At 49.1% G+C, this 19,748-nt stretch overlaps 2 protein-coding genes across 2 annotated transcripts; both read left to right on the forward strand.

The window, feature by feature from the left end:
• The first annotated feature begins 2,735 nt into the window (after positions 1-2,735).
• Positions 2,736-4,766, forward strand: NR0B2 (nuclear receptor subfamily 0 group B member 2). The gene is made up of 2 exons (XM_060625193.2): positions 2,736-3,334; positions 4,137-4,766. Exons 1-2 carry the CDS (start codon positions 2,794-2,796, stop codon positions 4,433-4,435), a joined length of 840 nt encoding a protein of 279 aa, XP_060481176.1. The 5' UTR covers positions 2,736-2,793; the 3' UTR covers positions 4,436-4,766.
• A 7,821-nt stretch (positions 4,767-12,587) lies between these two features.
• Positions 12,588-19,667, forward strand: GPATCH3 (G-patch domain containing 3). Its single transcript, XM_060626882.3, has 7 exons — positions 12,588-13,071; positions 14,405-14,829; positions 16,394-16,568; positions 17,183-17,242; positions 18,053-18,174; positions 18,296-18,423; positions 18,930-19,667. Exons 1-7 carry the CDS (start codon positions 12,636-12,638, stop codon positions 19,144-19,146), a joined length of 1,563 nt encoding a protein of 520 aa, XP_060482865.2. The 5' UTR covers positions 12,588-12,635; the 3' UTR covers positions 19,147-19,667.
• Positions 19,668-19,748: the final 81 nt, after the last annotated feature.

The following is a 19,748-nucleotide window of genomic DNA, read 5'->3' on the forward strand; positions in this document are numbered from 1 at the left end:
TTACAAGCCACTAAACAAAATAGGAGAACATGAGTTCATAAATAAATACACACATACATACATTCAAACTATGAGAAGGTATGTATCTACATTTTCAAAATACCTCCTCGCAAACTACAGATTCATTACAAAGGGGAAGAGAGTAAGTATAGTGGAGAGGCCTGGCAGACATCACCTTACTCGGGTGACCAACGAGAACCACAGGACAGATGGAAATGTGTGCTATCTGATAGAATGAATCAAGAACACCTCACTTCTGTGATATTCCTGCTAAAGGTACATAATCTGAGTCTAATCACAAGGAAGCCTTAGACAAACCCAAAATTGAGAGCCTTGCTACAAACTAACTACAACTCTTCAAAAGCGTCAAGGTCGTGAAAGGCAAGGAAAGACTGAGGGACTTTTCCTGACTGACAGAGACTAAAGAGACATGACAAATGCAGCGTTGAGATTGTGGACGGAGCCCTGTCTCTGGAATGCTTCCTCTAGAGCATTTGCTGAAGCTTAAGCGAGGTCTGAGATTAGATGGGAAATGGAAGGGAAGAGGCAAGCAAAGAATGTGCAGCTAAAACACGTAGGCAAATACCGTCAAGCAATTAATCAAAGTATTGTGTTATTCTCCCGGGTTTGTGACATTCATGTTTTTCTGTCAGCTTATTTTAGTTTGTAATCGGCAGAGATTAGTTTTCTCATTTTATTAAAAATTTTTTTTTTTAATTTTGGGGGGCACCTGGGTGGCTCAGTCGGTTGAGTATCTGACTTTGGTCAGGTCATGATCTCACAGTTCGTGAGTTCAAGCCCTGCATCAGGCTCACTGCTGTCAGTGCAGAGCCCTCTTTGGATCCTCTGACCAACACTTCCCCCCGCTCCTCTCTCACTTATAGTCTTTCTCCTAAAAAGAAATAAGCATTTAAAAAACAAAGATTTTTTTTTAATTTTTAAATAATCTCTACACCCAACATGGGGCTCAAACCTAAAACCCCAAGATCAAAAGTCACATGCTCTACCTACTGACTGAGTCAGCCAGGCCCCCCCCCCATGTTTTCTCACTTTAAATATTCACTTTCATACCTGATTTTCTATTCCTAAAGAGGACCTTCCAAATTGTAGAAGCTTCAGGGCCCATAAACTCAATATGCACTATTGGCCTTTCTTGTACCTTTTAAAGATGAGGAAACTGACGCACAGCAATGTAAAGTGACTTGCCCAATGACGCTAAGTGATGGGGCAGGATTTGAACCCGAGGGGTCTGACTCCGGTCTCCTTTGAGGGGATGCTGAAGAGGTTTCAGTTGTGGAAGGTTGTGGAAGGAACTTTACAAATGTAAGGATTAAGATTATTCACAAATGAAAGATGTGCACCTGTTTGCTGGGGCTTGGTTCCTTAGGCAGAGGAAAGGGAGGAGCAAAGTCCTCCTACCGAATGCCAGAAACTGCTTAGAATTTCACATCTAGGACCTCACTGTGTTGTTGTCCCAGATGAAGCTCCTGAGGCCCACAGAGATTAAGGGATCAGCCCAAGGTCACACAACTGGAAAAGGACAGAGCCAGGAGCAAATGCCAGGGATGGTGATGGCTGCCCAACCGTGTGCTATAGCAGAAGGCTTGCCAAGCTGGGCTTGCCAAGGTCCATGAACACAACACAGCCGAGGACCTTCCCACCCTCTCCTCGACCCCATGCCCCACCGTCCTGAGACAGATGCCCGGGACAGAGTTGCCACGTGGCTGGCGGCAGAGCAGCGTTTCTGCCCGGATCATAAGTCGGCAATATCTGTGGACCAGGTAACTGCAAGGTGGAGACCCGGGTAGCTACCAGCTCTGGAAAACTTAGGCCACACAGATCTGGCTGAACAACTGGGCCAGCGGATCCAGGGGAACAAGCGAGGACTTTGGAGTCAGACAGATCTGGGCTCTGTCTCTTCTTGGTGGTGTGACCTTGGGCAAGTCACTTCACCTCTTTGAGTTTCAAAAAGTAAGAATCTTGCCTCAGAGGCAAGCTCTAATATTAGACTGGAAAGTTCTTGGCCCACAGGAGGTGCTCAGTAAGTAGCAGCCATATTTCAATATCGTTCCGGGAGGGCTTCTCAGCAGACACAGCCTTTTGGGAGCTTTAGGAATCCAGGCTGAGGAGAGAGAGTTCTTCAGGACCTTATTTCTGCAGGCCCCCAGAACTGGAGTCAGAGGAGGGAGGCCTCCTAGTGTGGACAGTGGGCAAAGTCCTCCCAGCCCCCCAGGGTCCTGGCTCCCTTCCCTGCAGCCTGTTCCTTACCAACAACAGGAGCAAAGCCCCAAGGTTAGGCAAACAAGTCAGTGATAAGGCACTTCCAGGTTGGGCCTTGCATTCAAGGCTTGTCCAGCTCTGGGGTTGGCTTCCCAGCTTAGTGAGAGTCCTACAGGCACCAATAGGGAAACCTGCCATGACCACCTGCTGATGGTGCACCTGAGGCCTTGGTGCCCTGGTACAGCCTGGGTTAATGACCTTGTTTATCCACTTGAGTCATCCGATAAGGGGCAGTCGGGCCAGCGAGCAGGCAGTGCTGTACCCTGCATAGGCTGCTTCATTGACTAAAGTGATATCAGGGCCACGTGGAGCTCCCAAAGCCCCCTCCCCCACCACTTCCCCACCAATCCTGCATGGTCAGTGCAGTGTTTCTTTTTTTTTCAATGAACATGACTTCTGGAGTCAAGGTTGTCAGGCTGTTCCCCTCTCCCTCCCACTGGGGTTATAAATAGCACCCACAGCGCAGAGCAGAGGGCGGGAGAGCTGGGAGGAAGGAGGAGCAGATCCCCAACCATGAGTTCGAGCCAGCCAGGGACCTGCTCATGTCAGGGTGCTGCAGGCCGCCCGGCCATTCTGTACGCACTTCTGAGCCCTAGCCTCAGGGCCAGGCCCTCTGTGCCCCCAGCCCGTAGTCATTGCCTGTGCAGGCAGCACCGGCCTGTCCGGCTGTGTGCTCCCCATCGCACCTGCCGGGAAGCCTTGGATGTTCTGGCCAGAACAGTGGTCTTCCTCAGGAACCTGCCGTCCTTCTGCCAGCTGCCCCCCCAGGATCAGCAGCGGCTGCTGCGGGGCTGCTGGGGCCCCCTCTTCCTGCTGGGGTTGGCCCAAGACACTGTGACTTTCGAGGTGGCCGAGGCACCAGTTCCCAGCATACTCAAGAAGATCTTGCTGGAGGAGCCCAGCAGCAGCTCAGGCAGCGGCCAGCTGCCAGATCGACCCCAGCCCTCGCTGGCTGCGGTACAGTGGCTTCAGTGCTGCCTGGAGTCCTTCTGGAGCCTGCAGCTGGGCCCCAAGGAATATGCCTACCTGAAAGAGACCATCCTCTTCAATCCTGGTGAGCTTCTAGACACTCCTGGGGCCCAGCCAGGGAAGGCACCTGCTAAGGGCTTCACGTCCGTTATCTCTTTGGGTCCTCATTATCACCAAAAAGCCACCTCACAAAAGAGGCTCAGAGAGGTTAAGTGATTTGCTGAAGGTCCACACAGCCAGGTAGGGGCAAAACAGGGATGGGAACTTAGGTTTATTCATTCCCAAGACTAGCCCTGGCCACTCTATCTAAGAAAGTGTCCTGACCCTCAGGGAAGGTGGGAGTTGGGGGCGGGAAGATGGGCAGACACAGCTGTGCCTCCGTCACAAAAAATTCTGTAGGTTCAGGAGGACCCCATAGAGAAGAATGGAAATGTGAGATGAGAATTCCTCCCCAAAAAGCCCTAGTGGAATATCTAAATTATAGTAACTATGGTGATAGTAATGAATATTCATATTATGCCTACCATATGTTAGGCTCAATTATAAGGGTTTTGCATAGACTAGCTGATTTAAACTTCATAACATACCTAGGAGATAGGTACTATTATCTCCATTTTACGGACGAGGAAACTGAGGCACAGAGATTAATTTATCCAAGGCCATGCCACTGATAAGTGACAGTGCGGGATTCAAACCCAGGCAGCCTGGCTCTTACCCATTACTCTGGGCTGTCCCACAAATGGACGGATAAATAAAATGATAAATAAATAAATGGGGGAGGTAGTAACAGGGCCTCAAAGGCCAACCCCGCAACCTCAGGGCTTGGGCCAGGATTGCTGCCTGGGAGTGGGGTACTCACCAGCCCTCTTCACCTTCTCTGCCCACAGGTGTGCCGGGCCTCCACGCCTCCTCCCACGTTGGACACCTGCAGCAAAAGGCTCATCATGCTCTGTGCAAGGCCCTGGAGACCTGGTGCCCAGCAGGCCAGGGCCGCTTGGCCCGTGTCCTCCTCACAGCCTCCACCCTCAAGTCCATTCCGCCCAGCCTGCTTGGGGACCTCTTCTTTCGCCCTATTGTTGGAGACACTGACATCGCTGGCCTCCTCGAGGACATGCTTTTGCTGAGCCAACCTGTTCCAGCCCAGGCAGAGATCAAGTGTAGGTTGGGCGGAGGCTGGCAGCGCTGATTTGGCCCAGCTGTTCCCGGGGGTGGCCTAATGCTCCCAGAGGAGGCAAGTCTGTATAGGCAGCGCTTCTGGAGTAATCTGGTCCTCGCCCAACAAGATGGGCTTTGGGGCTCCGCACTCACCACACCTGTCCCCTTGGCCGTCCTTGGTTTGACATGGTGCTCCAGCTCTCTGGCCATCCCTTAGTGATTCCTAGAGCCTCTGGGCCAAGATTCCTGTCCCCTCCCGAGGTGGGGATGGAAGCTTAGATGACCCGTTGGGCCAAGAGTCCTAATGACTTTGTACAGAACTTATCTAAGTTATTGGTTTTTGTAATAAAAGGCATGACACCCTTGGAGCCTGACACTGTAATTTGTGCATGTGGAAGGGACTGTCCCACCTCCAGGGTCTACCCTGCCCCTATCAGAAGGAGTCCAAGAGAAAGAAACCGTAAGGAGTGTTGGAGCCACTCAGGGAGCTGGGATATTAATTTTTCGGTGTGGAATGCTTATTTCATTTTGGGGGATGAGATTTATTTTGTACAGGTCTGAATCCAGGGGATGGGATCGGTTCAGGACCCCCTTACTTCCTGGCATTTATCTTTGGGGCTGGGGGTGTCTCTCCCTCTCCCCAAATCCGCTACTGACCCCTCCCTTGACCTCTGACCCCTACAGGCTCCCTCTCACCTCAACGAGCGTCAGATCACAGCCAGTGAGGAATATGAAGCAGTCCATTCCTAAACTAAAACAGACAAGGTCACTGGAATTCCTGCAGTTTGGGGTCGCTCACTTCCACCACCCCTGCTGATGACAGAAGAGGATAGTCCACTGCTCTCCCAATGGGAGGGGCAAGGGCATCTAGGGTTGACCTGGTGCAGCTGCTTGGAGGCCAAGGCTGGCTGAGGTTTAGCTGCCACACCAGATGTTCAAGTCTGAGACACTTCCATGGCAGTTAGTTCACAGATACTGCCCTGAGCTCCCCCCTACCCCCGAGTTCCCTTCCGTGGCCCCCCCGTCCCAGCCCTTCTCCTGGAATCCACTCTCATTGGCCACAACTAGAGGGGCAATGCTTGGCATAGCCATGGCCTTCAGGACCGCTCCATTCAGTGCATGGCTTGTGTCTGTTCTGATTGGTCAATGTCTGGCCCTCAGTGTTTGTTAAATATTTTGAATATCACCCAGGTTAGGGTAACTGACCTGCAGGCAGGAGGGAATGATAACAACATACATGCCTATAGGACCCCCTTTCAGGCCTCCCTCCTTCTTTAGCAATAAGGCCTGCCCCTACCAGTCCTACCCCCTTCACCACCAGTTTGGATTCTCTTCATGGGGCCAAGTTAATTATTGCTCAATGAGAGGTCATTCACTCAGGGACAACAGTTGAAGAGTTGTCATTCAGGCCTCTGCTGAAGGCCCCCAGGATACGGACCACAGGGAACTAACCATATACCCATTCTGGGCGCCCAGTGCCACAGCAAGGGCACCCCATCCCTTACCCAATCACCTACTCACCACTCAGACACCCAGAGTGACAGAAACGCACAGCTCACACCCTACAACAAAGATACATACAACTCAGACCTACAGCTCTCTCTCTGTTTCTGTCTCTGTCTCTGTCTCTGTCTCTGTCTCTCTCTGTCTCTCTCTCTCTCTCTCTCTCACACACACACACACACACACACACACACACACACACACAAAGACGTACAAGTCAGACACACCTACAGACCCATAAAACAGAACCACCATCCACTCACACACAGCATGGAAAAGCACAGCCAAGATGCACTCACTCAGTGACATACAGCAGACCCAAACACAGGACAATAGAGACATGCACCCGAGCCAGATGTTGACACATACATCCCTATGCCCAAGGGTGGGGCACACGCTATGGAGACACCCTCCCACTGGGGAATGTTCTCCATGTTCTGTAGGTCACAGGAAAGAGAACAGTGGCCCCCAAAGTAAGCAGACCTGTGTCTGCACATCTTCATGGTCTACGCAGAGCCTGCTAATCCAGCCCCAAACTGCCTGGCATTTGGGGCCTCAGCTAACCAATCACCCCTTTTCCCCATGGTGACCCCCAACATCTACCTTCCTCTCAGACAGGCCATTTGCTCAACAGCTCCCCCAAGCCAGGACGTAATCAAATTCCCAAATAGAAGCATCCTTTAGAACCCAGAACAGGCCCTGCATTCCTTTGCCCCCTAACCTCCCGCCAGAACTCCCCAACTCAGACCTTGGGCCGCCAGTCACCTCTCCCTGCCCTGCCCTTCCCAGCACTTGGACAGACACCGCCCATTTCACCTTGCAAATGCATGAGGCAACTCTTCTAAGAGCAGATGCCTTGTCTCCCCATAGGAGCCAAATTCAGAGGATTCCTGGATTTCAGGTCATTCTATCTTCTATGTTCCTTCAGTAACTGCCTCTGTCAGTTTACTGTTGCACCTCTCTGAACCTGCAGGCTGGATCTTTCTGCCCTTTCCTCCTCCAACCGTGAACAGCCATTAGAAAGTGCTCCTCTCCGCTACCCACCCCAGCCTTTTCCCTCAACTTATCTAATGTTTCCATCATCCAAATAGCTTCCCTGATTAGCCCTATCTTCCTCCTTCGCAAACTTCTTCCCTACCCCTCCACATGGTTATGGAGCTATACTTCTGTTTCTCATCTGTATCTCTTGTGTTGCTCCCTGTGCCCTGTCCAAACCTTCTGCAAGGAAGATAAAGACAAATCTAGCAAGACTAAAGAGAGAATTATAATACAATGTAATATGAGCAAGAATGCTTTCTCCATGAGACAGCAGGCCTTCCAAAGGTGGGGGACAGTGTTCCATTATCAGCAGCTTACAAGTGGGAATTGTGTCTCATAACCAGAGAGGGAAGAGGACAAAACAGGCTCAGACAGGGTGTGCAACTTACTCAATGACTGATCACTATCTGTGCTGAGATTTGAACTCAGGCCTGTGTGACTGTGGAGGCCGGGCCCTTGCCACCAGCATAGGCTGGCATGAGTCATGGCCAGGAGCAGGCTGTCTGGAGCCAGCTCAGCCACTGTTTACTGACCATCAGCCATGATCCCTGTGCTCAGGCCCAGCCAGGGATGACTCACTAGGAATCAGGAGAGTGGCTGTGGCTCTGGGTCAGCGTTGGGTGCCATTTTATTATCACCATTATCTCTACCTTTATTAGCCTAATCACTGACTGCTTATTAAGCAGTCAGGCACTGAGCTGATGTGTGCTGTGTCATGTGCCAATACACCCTGACTTTCGGTGTCATAGAACCTGGGATACCAGCAAAAAGCCAACACCCAGTATCCATCCATCCATTCATGCCATTATTCAACATCTCTCTTGATGATCACTTGTACTAGACCTTGTGCTAGATGCTAAGGGGCACAAAATACACAAGATACAGTCCCTGCATTCACTGAACATCCTGTTGTTGGCAGAGAGAGACACATAAGTAATTGTAACACAGAGTGATCTGAAATGTGATAGAGGTATATTCAATGGGCAGCAGGAGCTCAGAAGAGGGAGGGACTAAATCTGCCTGGCAGTGGAATAATGCTTCAGCCAAGTGGTCACTGCTCTGAGCTAAAGAGAATGAATAGGGGTTTGCCAGGTAACCAAGGGATGGACATTCCAGACAGAGGGAATGACAGGCGCAAAATCAGAGAGGTGACAGAGAGCAAGGGGTTCAGGTAACTGCAGATGGTCTGGGAGCAACTTGGGCCCAGGGCAGCAAGAGATGGGCCTAGAAAGGTGGACAGGGACCATGTCACAGAACAAGGCAGCAGAGAAAGGCAATCCCAGTGAAACCGATGGAGGCAACAAGGCTAAAATCCCAGGGGAATCAGGTTTAAAGAGGATTATTCATTCATTCCTGGCAGGTCATTCTAGGTGACTACTAAATAATAACCAGCTAACATATATTGAGAGCGATGCTCTCAACATATTACATGGGTTCCATTGTTCAATTCTCACAATAACTGTGAGGGAATCATCATCATTGTCTCTATTTTACAAATGAAGAAACTGAGGCACAGAGAGGTTAAGCGACTTGCTCAATGTTACACAGTTAATAAGTACAGTCAGGATTAAAACTCAAACGGTCTGAACTTTGGCCCTATGCTCTTAGTCACCAGTCTGTCTTGTGTCTTTAAAGGCCAGGGATTATCTGGGGCACCCGGCTGGCTCAGTTGGTGGAACATGCAACTCTGGATCTTGGGGTTGTGAGTTTGAGCCCCACGCTGGGTGTAGAGATTACTGAAAATAAAATCTTTTTTTTTTTTTTTAAAGGCTAGGGATGATCAACTGGAGAATAAATGACAGTACCTACACCCCTTCCCTTCCCCACCACACTACAAGGTGGAACGAGAGGGAAAATGTAGCCTCGGTTACCCTTGGATTTAAGTTTTTGATGAGAAGTCCGGCCTGTGTGTTCCCCCAGGGAAGTGGCCCCCTTTCCCTGGAGACAGTCCCCAGCCACACCCAGTGGCACATTCCCATGTTAGTGCCAGGAATATTCTTTGAGTCAGCGGGGATTTACTGAGTCTACCACAGACTGAGTTCTGGAAATTTAGGCCCACAGTGGCAATGGTGTGGAACCGTAAGTGCATACCTTCTTGGGTCAGCTAACAGCGCTTCCCGAGCTCACGTCTTGCTTGCTGTAACGCATTTACTTTTCTATTTTCAGATTTTTCAAAATATGGTTTTAATTCAACCTTTTCTGTATAATATACAGAAAAACACACAAGTCACACAGGTACAGTTTGATGAGTTATCACAAAATGAGCCCCTCCCTGTAAGCACTGCCCAGCTCAAGAAATAGAGCTTTAGCGACACCCCAGAAACCATCATCACCACCGCGCTTCCCCTCCCCACTAAATGGCATCATGATCCCTGGTTTCCAGCATCATAAGTGAGACTGTTTGCCTTAAACTTTGTATAAATGGAACCGTACAGCATATACTCTTTTGTTTGTCTTTCACTTCCCATTATGTCTGAGAGTCATTCTGACCCATTCACATTCATTGCCGTAAAGTAGCCCATTACTACACTACAATTCACTTATCCAAGATACTGCTGATGACCCTTTGGTTCATCAAATAATATCTTTTTTTTTTTTAATGTTTATTTTTGAGACAGAGAGAGACAGGGTGTGAGTGGGGGAGGAGCAGAGAGAGAGAAGGAGACACAGAATCCAAAGCAGGCTCCAGGCTCTGAGCCGTCAGCCCAGAGCCTGACGCGGGGCTCGAACTCACGGACCGTGAGATCATGACCTGAGCCGAAGTCAGACGCTTAACTGACTGAGCCACCCAGGTGCCCCTCAAATAATATTTCTGAGACTATTCCTGCACACACCTTTTGGTGCACAGATGTTTGCAGAGCTGATGTTATATAGCAAGAAGTGTCATTACCAAGTCATAGAATGTGTGCTCAACTTAAGTAGATCTTGTCAAGTTTTCCAAAATGGGTGTACCAATTTACACTTCCATCAGCAGATTTTAAAATCCAGGTATGTAAAATGATCCTATCCACAATTACCCAGACTCCCATTAGAACTTTTTTTCCCTCGGGGCGCCTGGGTGGCTTGTTGGTTAAGCGTCCGACTTCAGCTCAGGTCATGATCTCACGGTCCGTGAGTTCGAGCCCCGCGTCGGGCTCTGTGCTGACAGCTCAGAGCCTGGAGCCTGTTTCAGATTCTGTGTCTCCTTCTCTCTCTGACCCTCCCCTGTTCATGCTCTGTCTCTGTCTCAAAAATAAATAAACGTTAAAAAAAAATTAAAAAAAAAGAACTTTTTTTTCCCTCAAACAGGTGTCTATTCGTGATCAACACAAAGTAAACATTTTTTTGAAATGAATTGTTTTCCCTTTTAAGATGTTTTACTAAAATTGAGTAAAACAAAATAGCATTTATAAAGCGTATGTTAAGTATAGGGGCGCCTGGGTGGCTCAGTTGGTTAAGCATTAGACTTCAGCTCAGGTCATGATCTCATGGTTTGTGGGTTTGAGCCCCATGTCGGGCTCTGTGTTGACAGGTCAGAGCCTGGAGCCTGCTTCGGATTCTCTGTCTCCCTCTCTCTCTCTGCCCCTCCACCGTTCTCTCTCTCTCTCTCTGTCTCTCAAATAAAAAAAATTTTAAATATATGTTAAGTGTAAAGGATAACAGTACAATGGAACCCTCATCATGTCCCATAAATTTTGAAGTCACCTCCCTCCTAAAGGTAATGATTACCCTGCATTTGGGGTTAATCATTTCCTTACTTTTCTTTCTTATTTTAAGTCACATTTATTTATGTATCACTAAAAAGTAGTTTTTAGTTTGTATTTTTCAACTTTATATAAAGAATTCTATTTCCTACTTGCTTATTTTCCCTCATCATCATATACCTGCTGAAAAGTACTAAATGCCGGGGGCGCCTGGGTGGCTCAGTCAGTCAGGCATCTAACTTTTGACATCGGCTCAGGTCATGATCTCACAGTTCATGGGTTTGGCCTGTGCACTGGCAGTGCGGAGCCTGCTTGGGATTCTCTGCCCCTCCCCTACTCGTGCACTCTGTCAAAATAAATAACTTAAAGAAAATCGTACTAAATGCCAACTTTTTGCTCTTACAATCACTGCATCTATGAATACTCATATATAGTCATATAAAATACAAATCTGGACTCAGTAAGGAGAGACTTCTTTTTAAATGATTGTTGCAGGGGCGCCTGGGTGGCTCAGTTGGTTAAGTGTCCGACTTCAGCTCAGGTCACGATCTCACGGTCCGTGAGTTCGAGCCCCGCGTCGGGCTCTGGGCTGATGGCTCAGAGCCTGGAGCCTGCTTCTGATTCTGTGTCTCCCTCTCTCTCTCTCTGCCCCTCCCCTGTTCATGCTCTGTCTCTCTCTGTCCCAAAAATAAATAAACGTTAAAAAAAATTAAAAAAATAAATAAAATAAATGATTGTTGCAAGCGAAGAAAGGAACTATTGCAATGGAGAAGAAACTTATTGTGATGGGACCATAAGATCTACACGTGCCTTCAAGGTTGAGACAAGAGGAGTGGATCATTCATAGGGAGGAGTAAACAGGGCTAGAAAGAACTGGGTCTGAGGAAGTGGGGTGACCAGGAGTGGCAGGATGAGACAGTAGATCAGAAAATGTTTTACCCTGAACCCAGCCTATTCTCAGGAGGGGTTGTGCGCTGGCTCACCACTTGGTGGGTGGGTGGGGGAGGCAAAGTTCAGGGACTTGGGGGAAGGAGAGGAGCTTAACCAAAGTTTGGTTAACAAGCATTTTGTTCTGATTGATCAGTGGGGACAAGCAGTTCATCTAAGCGTTTACAAGGGAAAGAACTGGAATTTGGAGTCTGTGGCTGGCCTTGACATACATGCGTATACAAGGGAGCACCCGTGAGTTTTATCTAAGTCATATAAGGAGGCGTGTTTCTTTGCAGTAAGCTGTGTTCTAGAACACAAAAGGGTGGGATCGGGTTTCTTAACCTTCACTGTTTTCCAGGATCACAGCGCTGGGTGAAGCTCAACATTGTCAATACAGGGACATATGCAAAAATTTAAGTATATACAGAGAAGTGGAATATGGGTAGCTTCACTTCCTTCTACTGGGTTACGTCGTATTGTTTTCCAAAGTGGTTGTACTAGTTTCCACTCCACAGCAGTGCATGGGAGATCCAGTTACTCTGCACTATCACCAGTACCTAGGATTTAAAAATTTTTGCCAATCTGGTGGATGTTAAGTACGTCTCACTAGATTTCCTTGATAATTAATGCGATTGATGCTCTTTCATTGTTAATTGGATGTTTAGTCCACTTTTCAGTTGGATTATCTCTTTCTTAGAGATGTGTGGGAGTGCATGAATACGCTTTGGAAGAAGTGGATGGATGAACCACTAAAATGTCTCTAAACTGAGAAAACTGAGATTAGGTGTGGGAAATCCCCAACAACTAAAAATCTTAAAAAGTGCCCCTCCCTCAGGCTTCTAATTTTATCATCATCAGAGTCTTATGAAAGCGATCTGTAAACACATTTCCCAAGTGATGTTTTCATCATCGCCGGCTGCTCTCTGTGGGAAACCGACCCCAAAACCCGCGCCTTCTCAGCTCCTCAACCACCACCCGACGGACTAATCACCAGTTACACATCATCGCACCACGGAGGCCTCGGTGCCGCGATATTCTCGCGAGAGTTGGAAACAGCCGATCATGTGACAACGCAAGATGGCGGTGCCCAGCGAGGCGGAGGAGGAGGCCACAGTCTACTTAATAGTGAGCGGCATTCCCTCGGCACTGCGCTCTGCCCATCTCCGGAACTACTTTAGCCAGTTCCGAGAACAACGCGACTGTGGTTTCCTGTGTTTCCACTACCGGCATCGGCCTGAGCGGGCTCCTTCCCAGGCTTCTCCCGATTCTGCCCCAACTCCTATCGGCCAGGTTGTCGCCCAGACTTCAGTCACCGATGCCCGCACTCTTTCCCCTCCGGACTCTGCTCCCGCCCAAACCCGCACCTGCTGCTGCGTCATCTCGGTACGGGGGACAGCTCAGGCCCAGCAGCTTCTTCGCATGTACTCCGGCCGCCGGTGGCTGGATACTCAGGGGACTTGGTTGCCGGGTCGTTGTTACATCCGCAGACTTCGGCTACCTACTGAGGCATCAGGTACGGATGGGAAAGATAATAGACTAAGCCTACCGAACCTGGAACAGGGACACCTTTCATGAGGGGATAAGTCAGGTCTCTGATTATCAGGCTCTTGAAGTTTAGGTCATTGCCGGACAGAGCTTCAGGCTCAACGCCATGTTAAGTTTAGGGGTGGAGGTCGTGGGGGGAGGGTACGGAAAGAGGCCTATTGGGATGATCCTTCTTTTTCCAGTTTATTACATTTCTTCTGAGACCTTTTTTTTTTTTTTTTTTTTTTTTTTGCTCTCTGAGAGGTCGATATTGCACTGACACAGAAGAAAAAAAGGGAAACGAGGCTTCTTAATCACTTATTGTCTTTATTACATTTTTTTGTTGCTTCCTACCCAGCCCTCTCTTGGCAAGATGCAAATGAAAAGACAATCTCTTTTCTCTGGACAGCTCTGGAAGTCACTTTGATGGGTGGCAGGGAACAGCGCAGAGTTCTCTAATTCATTTATTCGACAAATCTAGCTTTTGTGCTCACCCAGTGTGATTCTCGCTGCTGTGCAGAAAACAGACATAGTCTGTGCTCAGGATTCAGAGAGGAAAACAGATCTGTAAAAAAGTAACTGTCACAGAGATGGCATTCTAATTGTTAACATTTGCTGAGCACTTCCTGTGTGCTTACTAGGCATTGTTCTAAGCCTTTCATTTTCTTATTGACTCCTCACAACAATCCTATAAGGTAGGAGCTATTGTTACCCATTTTATAGGTAAGGATACTGAGGGATACAGAAGGTGTGTTACGTGCCCAAGGTTACAGAGCTAGGAAGTGGCAGGGTCATAGTACAAACCCAGGCATATTGACCCAGAGCCTATGCTCTGTATCAGCAAGTGTGAGATGACAGAGGAGGGAGAAACTGCTCTCCTAGAGGGATCAGGAAATGTGGCTTTTCATCTGGATCTGAAAGATAAACAGGAGTTTGTAGGAAGGAACGGTGTTCAAAGTAAATGGCACTTGCAGAGACACAGACAGAGATGTGAAAGTCCATGGAACTTTCAGGGCATGTTAAATTGTTTGGTATGGTTGAAGCACATGGTTTGAGGATGCGCAGGGAGTGGGGGTTGGTGGCAGTTGAGAATCAAAAAGTCGACAGGAACCAGATCTAAAAGAAACTTGTGTGCTCAGCCGAGGTGATGAGAAATGGCATGAAATTTTTAGGTGGTTCTGGTCAGGAAATGGAGGAAGTTACTCTGGAAAAGCATGAAAGGGAGGAACAGCATTAGGCTAAAAGATCTGAGCCAATTTCTGGCCCAAGTGTTGCTGGAGGCTTCGAGGTTTCAAGAGCCATTCTTCCTTCTGCTTTCCAAGGTTTCGGCTCCTTTCCTTTCAAAACCCGCAAGGAGCTGCAGAGTCGGAAAGCCCAGAGTGAAGCCTTTACTCTGGCTGACCTGAGGCAACTGCCAGAGCTGAACCCACCAGTGCTGATGCCCAATGGAAATGTGGGGACTCCTCTGCGGGTCTTTTTGGAATTGATCCGGGCCTGCCGCCTACCCCCTCGGATCATCACCCAGCTGCAGCTCCAGTTTCCCAAGACAGGTTCTTCCCGGCGCTATGGCAACGTACCTTTCAAGTATGAGGACTCAGAGACTGTGGAGCAGGAAGACCTTGTGTATACCGCCGAAGGCGAGGAAATACCCCAAGGAAGCTGCCTGGCGGACATACCAGCCAGCTCCTATGGAGAGCCAGAGGAGGAAGGGGAAAAGGAGGAGGAAGAAGAGTCACACTCAGATGACGTGAGTAGAGCGAGCTACCCTTTCTTTGCTGACAGCTTAGAGAGGCTCGGCCATCAATATACTACCACTCTTCAATTGTGTATTACAATAGTTCTAAACCTGGCGGTGGGGTGGGGTGGGGGTGGGGCGGTTCTCAGGAGAATTCCAAAGAGTTAGAACTCCCTGCAATTAAATATAAAACTATAAAACTGCATTTGCATGTGAAAATACGCATTTCTTTGAGGAGAGAGGCCAGAGCTTATTGGAAGATTCTCAAAGGGACCTTCTTTGCATTCTCTAGAAGGAATGTAAGGAGGGTCCTCTTCATAGATGAAAATGTACCCACCAAGAAGTAAAATCATCTAAGGAATTAGAGGCAGATGTGGGATGTGAACTTGGTCCCCTTTGCTGCTTGTCTAACCTCTGTGTGCTTTTATTACGTGGCTGAGAAATCACATTTATTTTCTGACCTTGAGTCTGTGGCTTGAACACCAGCTTCCACTCTCATTTTTTATCATGTGCGATAGACGTTTCTTCTACCTCTTTCTCCAGATTTGGGTGTTCATCCGTAAAATTAGGAAAGGTGTGCTTTGGGGGGAAACTTTGTGCGTGTGCATACTCTGGGTAAAACAATAATTCATCTGTGTCTTTCAACCGCCAGCCCAGAGCTGCTAACATCTCTACTACATCCTTTGTGTAGTACTCTCTGGACTTTTCCCAGCGCCTGCTCTGCAGCAGTGATTCCTGAGGCTTCTTGGAGTTTAACTAGGATAGGAGCCCCCAAGATTTCAAGCCAGGAGTCATCCTATCATTCTGCAAGTCTAGGCAAGCAGTTGTACACATAGGCTAGCGCAGGATTCCAGAGACATTCCAAGATCCATTTCCTGCCCTGGAAGAGCCTTAATACTGCCTGAAAAGAAAAAAGCAGCAGCATCTGGAAAGGCTGTATGGTGTAGCCACGTGGGTTTGAATGCTGGCTCTGCCACTCTCCGTGTACTATCTTGGGCAAATCACCTTACTCCTCTGGACCCAGGTTTCCTCATCAGTAGAATGGGAATGATGGTACTCAACCTCGCAGGGCTGTTGGGGTGATTAAAGGAGCTAAGTTATGAGAAGGGCCTGACGCACAGTAGACAATAGGTATTACTTATTGTCCCTTTTTTCTTTACGACATAACGTATAGAGGCCTAAACAGCGTGTACCGATTACCTCCAAACTGAGGAGTTTGGAGACGAGCGAGAGTGCTGTGGCCTCAGTGTGGGGGCTTCACGTGGGCTGTAGAACTTGAGGGATGAGGATTCACCAGGTGAAGAGAAAGTGGTGGGAGAGGAGGGCAGATAGTCCCAGCAGGGGGAACAGCATGGCCAGAAGCACAGGGATAAGAGTGAGTTGGGCTTGGGGGAAGGCACCAAGTGTTGTGACACGGGATGGAGAGATGTGTTGGGCAAGGCTCCAAGGACCAAATGTGTGTTGCTTCTAAGAGAAATTTGGAGGCATGGAGCCTGCTGTGCTCTGAGCTGCCCTCCTTGTGGGCATGAGGTCAGGATGCTGAACAGACAGATCACCTCTGTCCACCTTCTCCAAGGACGATGACCGCGGTGAGGAGTGGGAGCGTCATGAGGCACTGCATGAAGATGTGACCAGGCAGGAACGTACCACTGAGCGGCTCTTTGAGGAGGAAATCGAGCTCAAGTGGGAGAAGGGCGGCTCCGGCCTGGTATTCTACACTGATGCCCAGTTCTGGCAGGAGGAGGAAGGAGGTAATGCTGGCATCCAGGCAAGGGCAGGAGTGATCCCTGCTGCATCCACTCAGGGCTCTCCATTCCACATGGGGATTCTCTGGCAAGGAGGCCAAATCTGGGGCTAGAGAAGAGACTTACCTTGATTGTGTATGAGAGGCCGGTCATCCTTTTTGAGGGTGGCGGATTAGTGGAATGAGGAAAAAATGCCCTCCGCCCCTGCAAATTCTGAATGCCCCCCAGCGGAGATATTTTAAAATATAATCAAAAGCCCCAAGTTCTAAGGGCACCTGAGTGGCTCAGTCGGTTGAGCATCTGATTCTTGATTTCAGCTCAGGTCGTGATCTCATATTCTCATATTTCGTGGGATCGAGCCCTGTGTCAGTGTGGCGCCTGCTTGGGATATATTCTCTCTCTCTCTCTCTCTCTCTCCCTCTCCCTCTCCCTCTCTTTCTCTGTCTCCCCCTTTCCCCCCACCTCTCTGCCCCACTCGTGTGCACTCTTGCTCTCTCTCAAAATAAATAAACATTTAAAAAAAGATCCCCAAGTTCTAGAACATATGTCTAAGTCTAGATTTAACTCTCAACAGAACTGCGAATCCTTAGTTTACTCTCTTTGATGCTTTTTATTTGCAGACTTTGATGAACAGACAGCCGATGACTGGGATGTGGACATGAGTGTATACTACGACAGAGGTACTGGGCCAGGGATTACAGTATGGGGAGGTGGAACAAGGACTCTCTACTAGGGCTTGATTAGCAGAGGCCGAGACAGGACCAGTTCCCCTGGGGTAGCCCACTGAGAGCGTTCCTCTCTTAAATCATCTCTAGTTGTGTGCATTAAGTGCTGGTTGTGGGCAGAGCCCTTTTCCTTTGTAGAGGAAGGACATGTGGGGTCAGCCCTCAGGAGGCTCTGGTTCTGATGGGCAGACCCTGGTAGAACGGGAGGTTGAGGTGTTCAGGCTCTGGTTGAGAATTTAGATTCTGGAGGGGTGCCTGGGTGGCTCAGTTGGTTAAGTGTCCGACTTTGGCTCAGGTTGTGATCTTGTGGTTTGTGAGTTCCAAGCCCCACATGGGGCTCTCTGCTGTCAGTGTGGAGCCCTCTTTGGATTCTTTGTCTCCCTCTCTCTGCCCCTCCCCACTCGCTCTCTCAATCTCTCTCTCAAAAATAAACAACAACAAAGATTTTTAAAAAAAGAGAGAATTTAGATTCTGGAGTCAAAAATGACCTGGGAGAGGTTGGGGTAGGAGGAGAAGACCTGAGTTCTAATTCTGTTTCTCATCTCATGGCTCGGTGACTTTTCTGTACCAGTTTCCTCATCTGTAAGATAGGAAAGCCAGGGTTCCTACTTTTGGTGAGCCTCCAGTCTAATGAGACAGATCATAGTAAAGTAATAAAACACCATAAAGATGAATATGCAAGTCTTGTGAGGAGGTCCTAGAAACCTGATTTTCCCCCTTTCTGCTGAGAGAGACCCTTCTACAAACTGAGCTCTGCTTCCTCAGATGGTGGAGACAAGGATGCCCGAGACTCTGTCCAAATGCGTCTGGAACGGAGACTCCGTGATGGCCAGGAGGATGGCTCTGTGATCAAATGCCAAGTGGGCACCTTTGAGCGCCACACCAAGGTAAGCACTGTGTCTAGCCCATCGACCCCTCTCTTTTCCTTCTCTATCTCCATTCTTTCTGCCACCCCCACCCCCCTGCCCCGCAGCCCCATCTCTTGAGTCTTTGCCCTTCCCTCCACAGGGCATTGGACGGAAGGTGATGGAGCAGCAGGGCTGGGCTGAGGGCAAGGGTCTGGGCAGCCGGTGTTCAGGGGTGCCTGAGGCCCTGGATAGTGATGGCCAGCACCCAAGATGCAAGCGTGGATTGGGGTGAGTATGGCCAAGAGACTTTCCTGGGGGCCCAAGCTAGGCTTTCATCTGTACCCTGGTTTCCCCCCTTCCCTCTGGTTTTGGAAGGGTATTGGAGACTCCTAGGGTTGAGCTTCAAAGCAGAATAGAAGGAAAAGGTAGGTCTGGCACTATTAATTTTCTAGACCAAGCTCTAAGGCTTGATAGGATCACTGGTCTCCTGTGGAAGTCATGCCCCCTGGTCTGAGGAGTTTGGACTTGATTGCTGTTAGGGAGTGCCTGTAAGTCACAGAATGGTGACCGTTTGTTCTAAACTCTATGTATTATTTAAAATGAAGGCAATATGTGAGACCTCTGGTTGCTGGCACTGTTGATGGAGAGATAAGAGGACTGAAGAGCAAAGATCCAAATTTAAAGGCTCGATCTGTGGGACAAACCAGACGTGCAGTAGCTACTTCTCTGTCTTTTCCCAACCCTTTATTGGAGTTTGAGAGCAGGCCTCTCAGTTTGAGCCCTTTTTAATGCAGGTACCACGGAGAGAAGCTACAGCCATTTGGGCAACTGAAGAGACCCCGTGGAACTGGCTTGGGGCTCATCTCCACCATCTATGATGAGCCCCTACCCCAAGACCAAGGGGAGTCGCTGCTCCGACGCCAGCCACCCACCAGCATGAAGTTTCGGGCAGACGTGGCATTTGTGAGGAGTTCCAGCTGTGCCTTGGACAACCCCTCAGAGCATGAGTGACAGGTTCCGGCCTTCCTTAGTATCACTCACAACTGCACCGGTGGCAGCCCTCTGCCTTGGCCTTATGTCCCACCACAGCCGAAAGAACTCTGAGACCAGTAATCTGCGCAGCTTGTTCACAGTGTTCTGTTCTGAACTTGCCTTCTGGCGCTCTACCTCAAGGACATTTTTACCAAAAGCCCCCTATCCTCTTTTAATATTAGGGCTGAATGACCTCAGTGGTCTAACCCCAGTCCCTGTTTGGGCTTGCCCATGTTGCCTCCTCCAGTACCTTGAACAGTTGGATTGACTGAAGTTGTCAGCACAACCTTCGCTGAGCGGGGGGTTCACTGTAAAGGTCAGAAAGAGGGGGAAACGGGCCTGGAAGAGGAGAGGACCCGCGGTGCTTGGGAAGGGACGATCTTGGGGCGGGCCCTCCATCGCCTCCACCCGTGACTGGCTGGGAGCGGACAACGGAAAGGTCGCGGGAAGGTGGCCCGGGTCTGTGACCTAACGGGAGAATAAAGAAGTTTACTACCAGATTTCTCTTTATCTTCCAATTTGGGCCGGGGGAAGGTCGGGAAAATCTGGGCTAGAGTTCCCCCCCACCACCCCAAACCCGC

The sequence above is a fragment of the Panthera onca genome, chromosome C1 (assembly GCF_046562875.1).
Source record: "Panthera onca isolate mPanOnc1 chromosome C1, mPanOnc1 haplotype 2, whole genome shotgun sequence".
In the NCBI taxonomy this organism is placed as follows: domain Eukaryota; kingdom Metazoa; phylum Chordata; class Mammalia; order Carnivora; family Felidae; genus Panthera; species Panthera onca.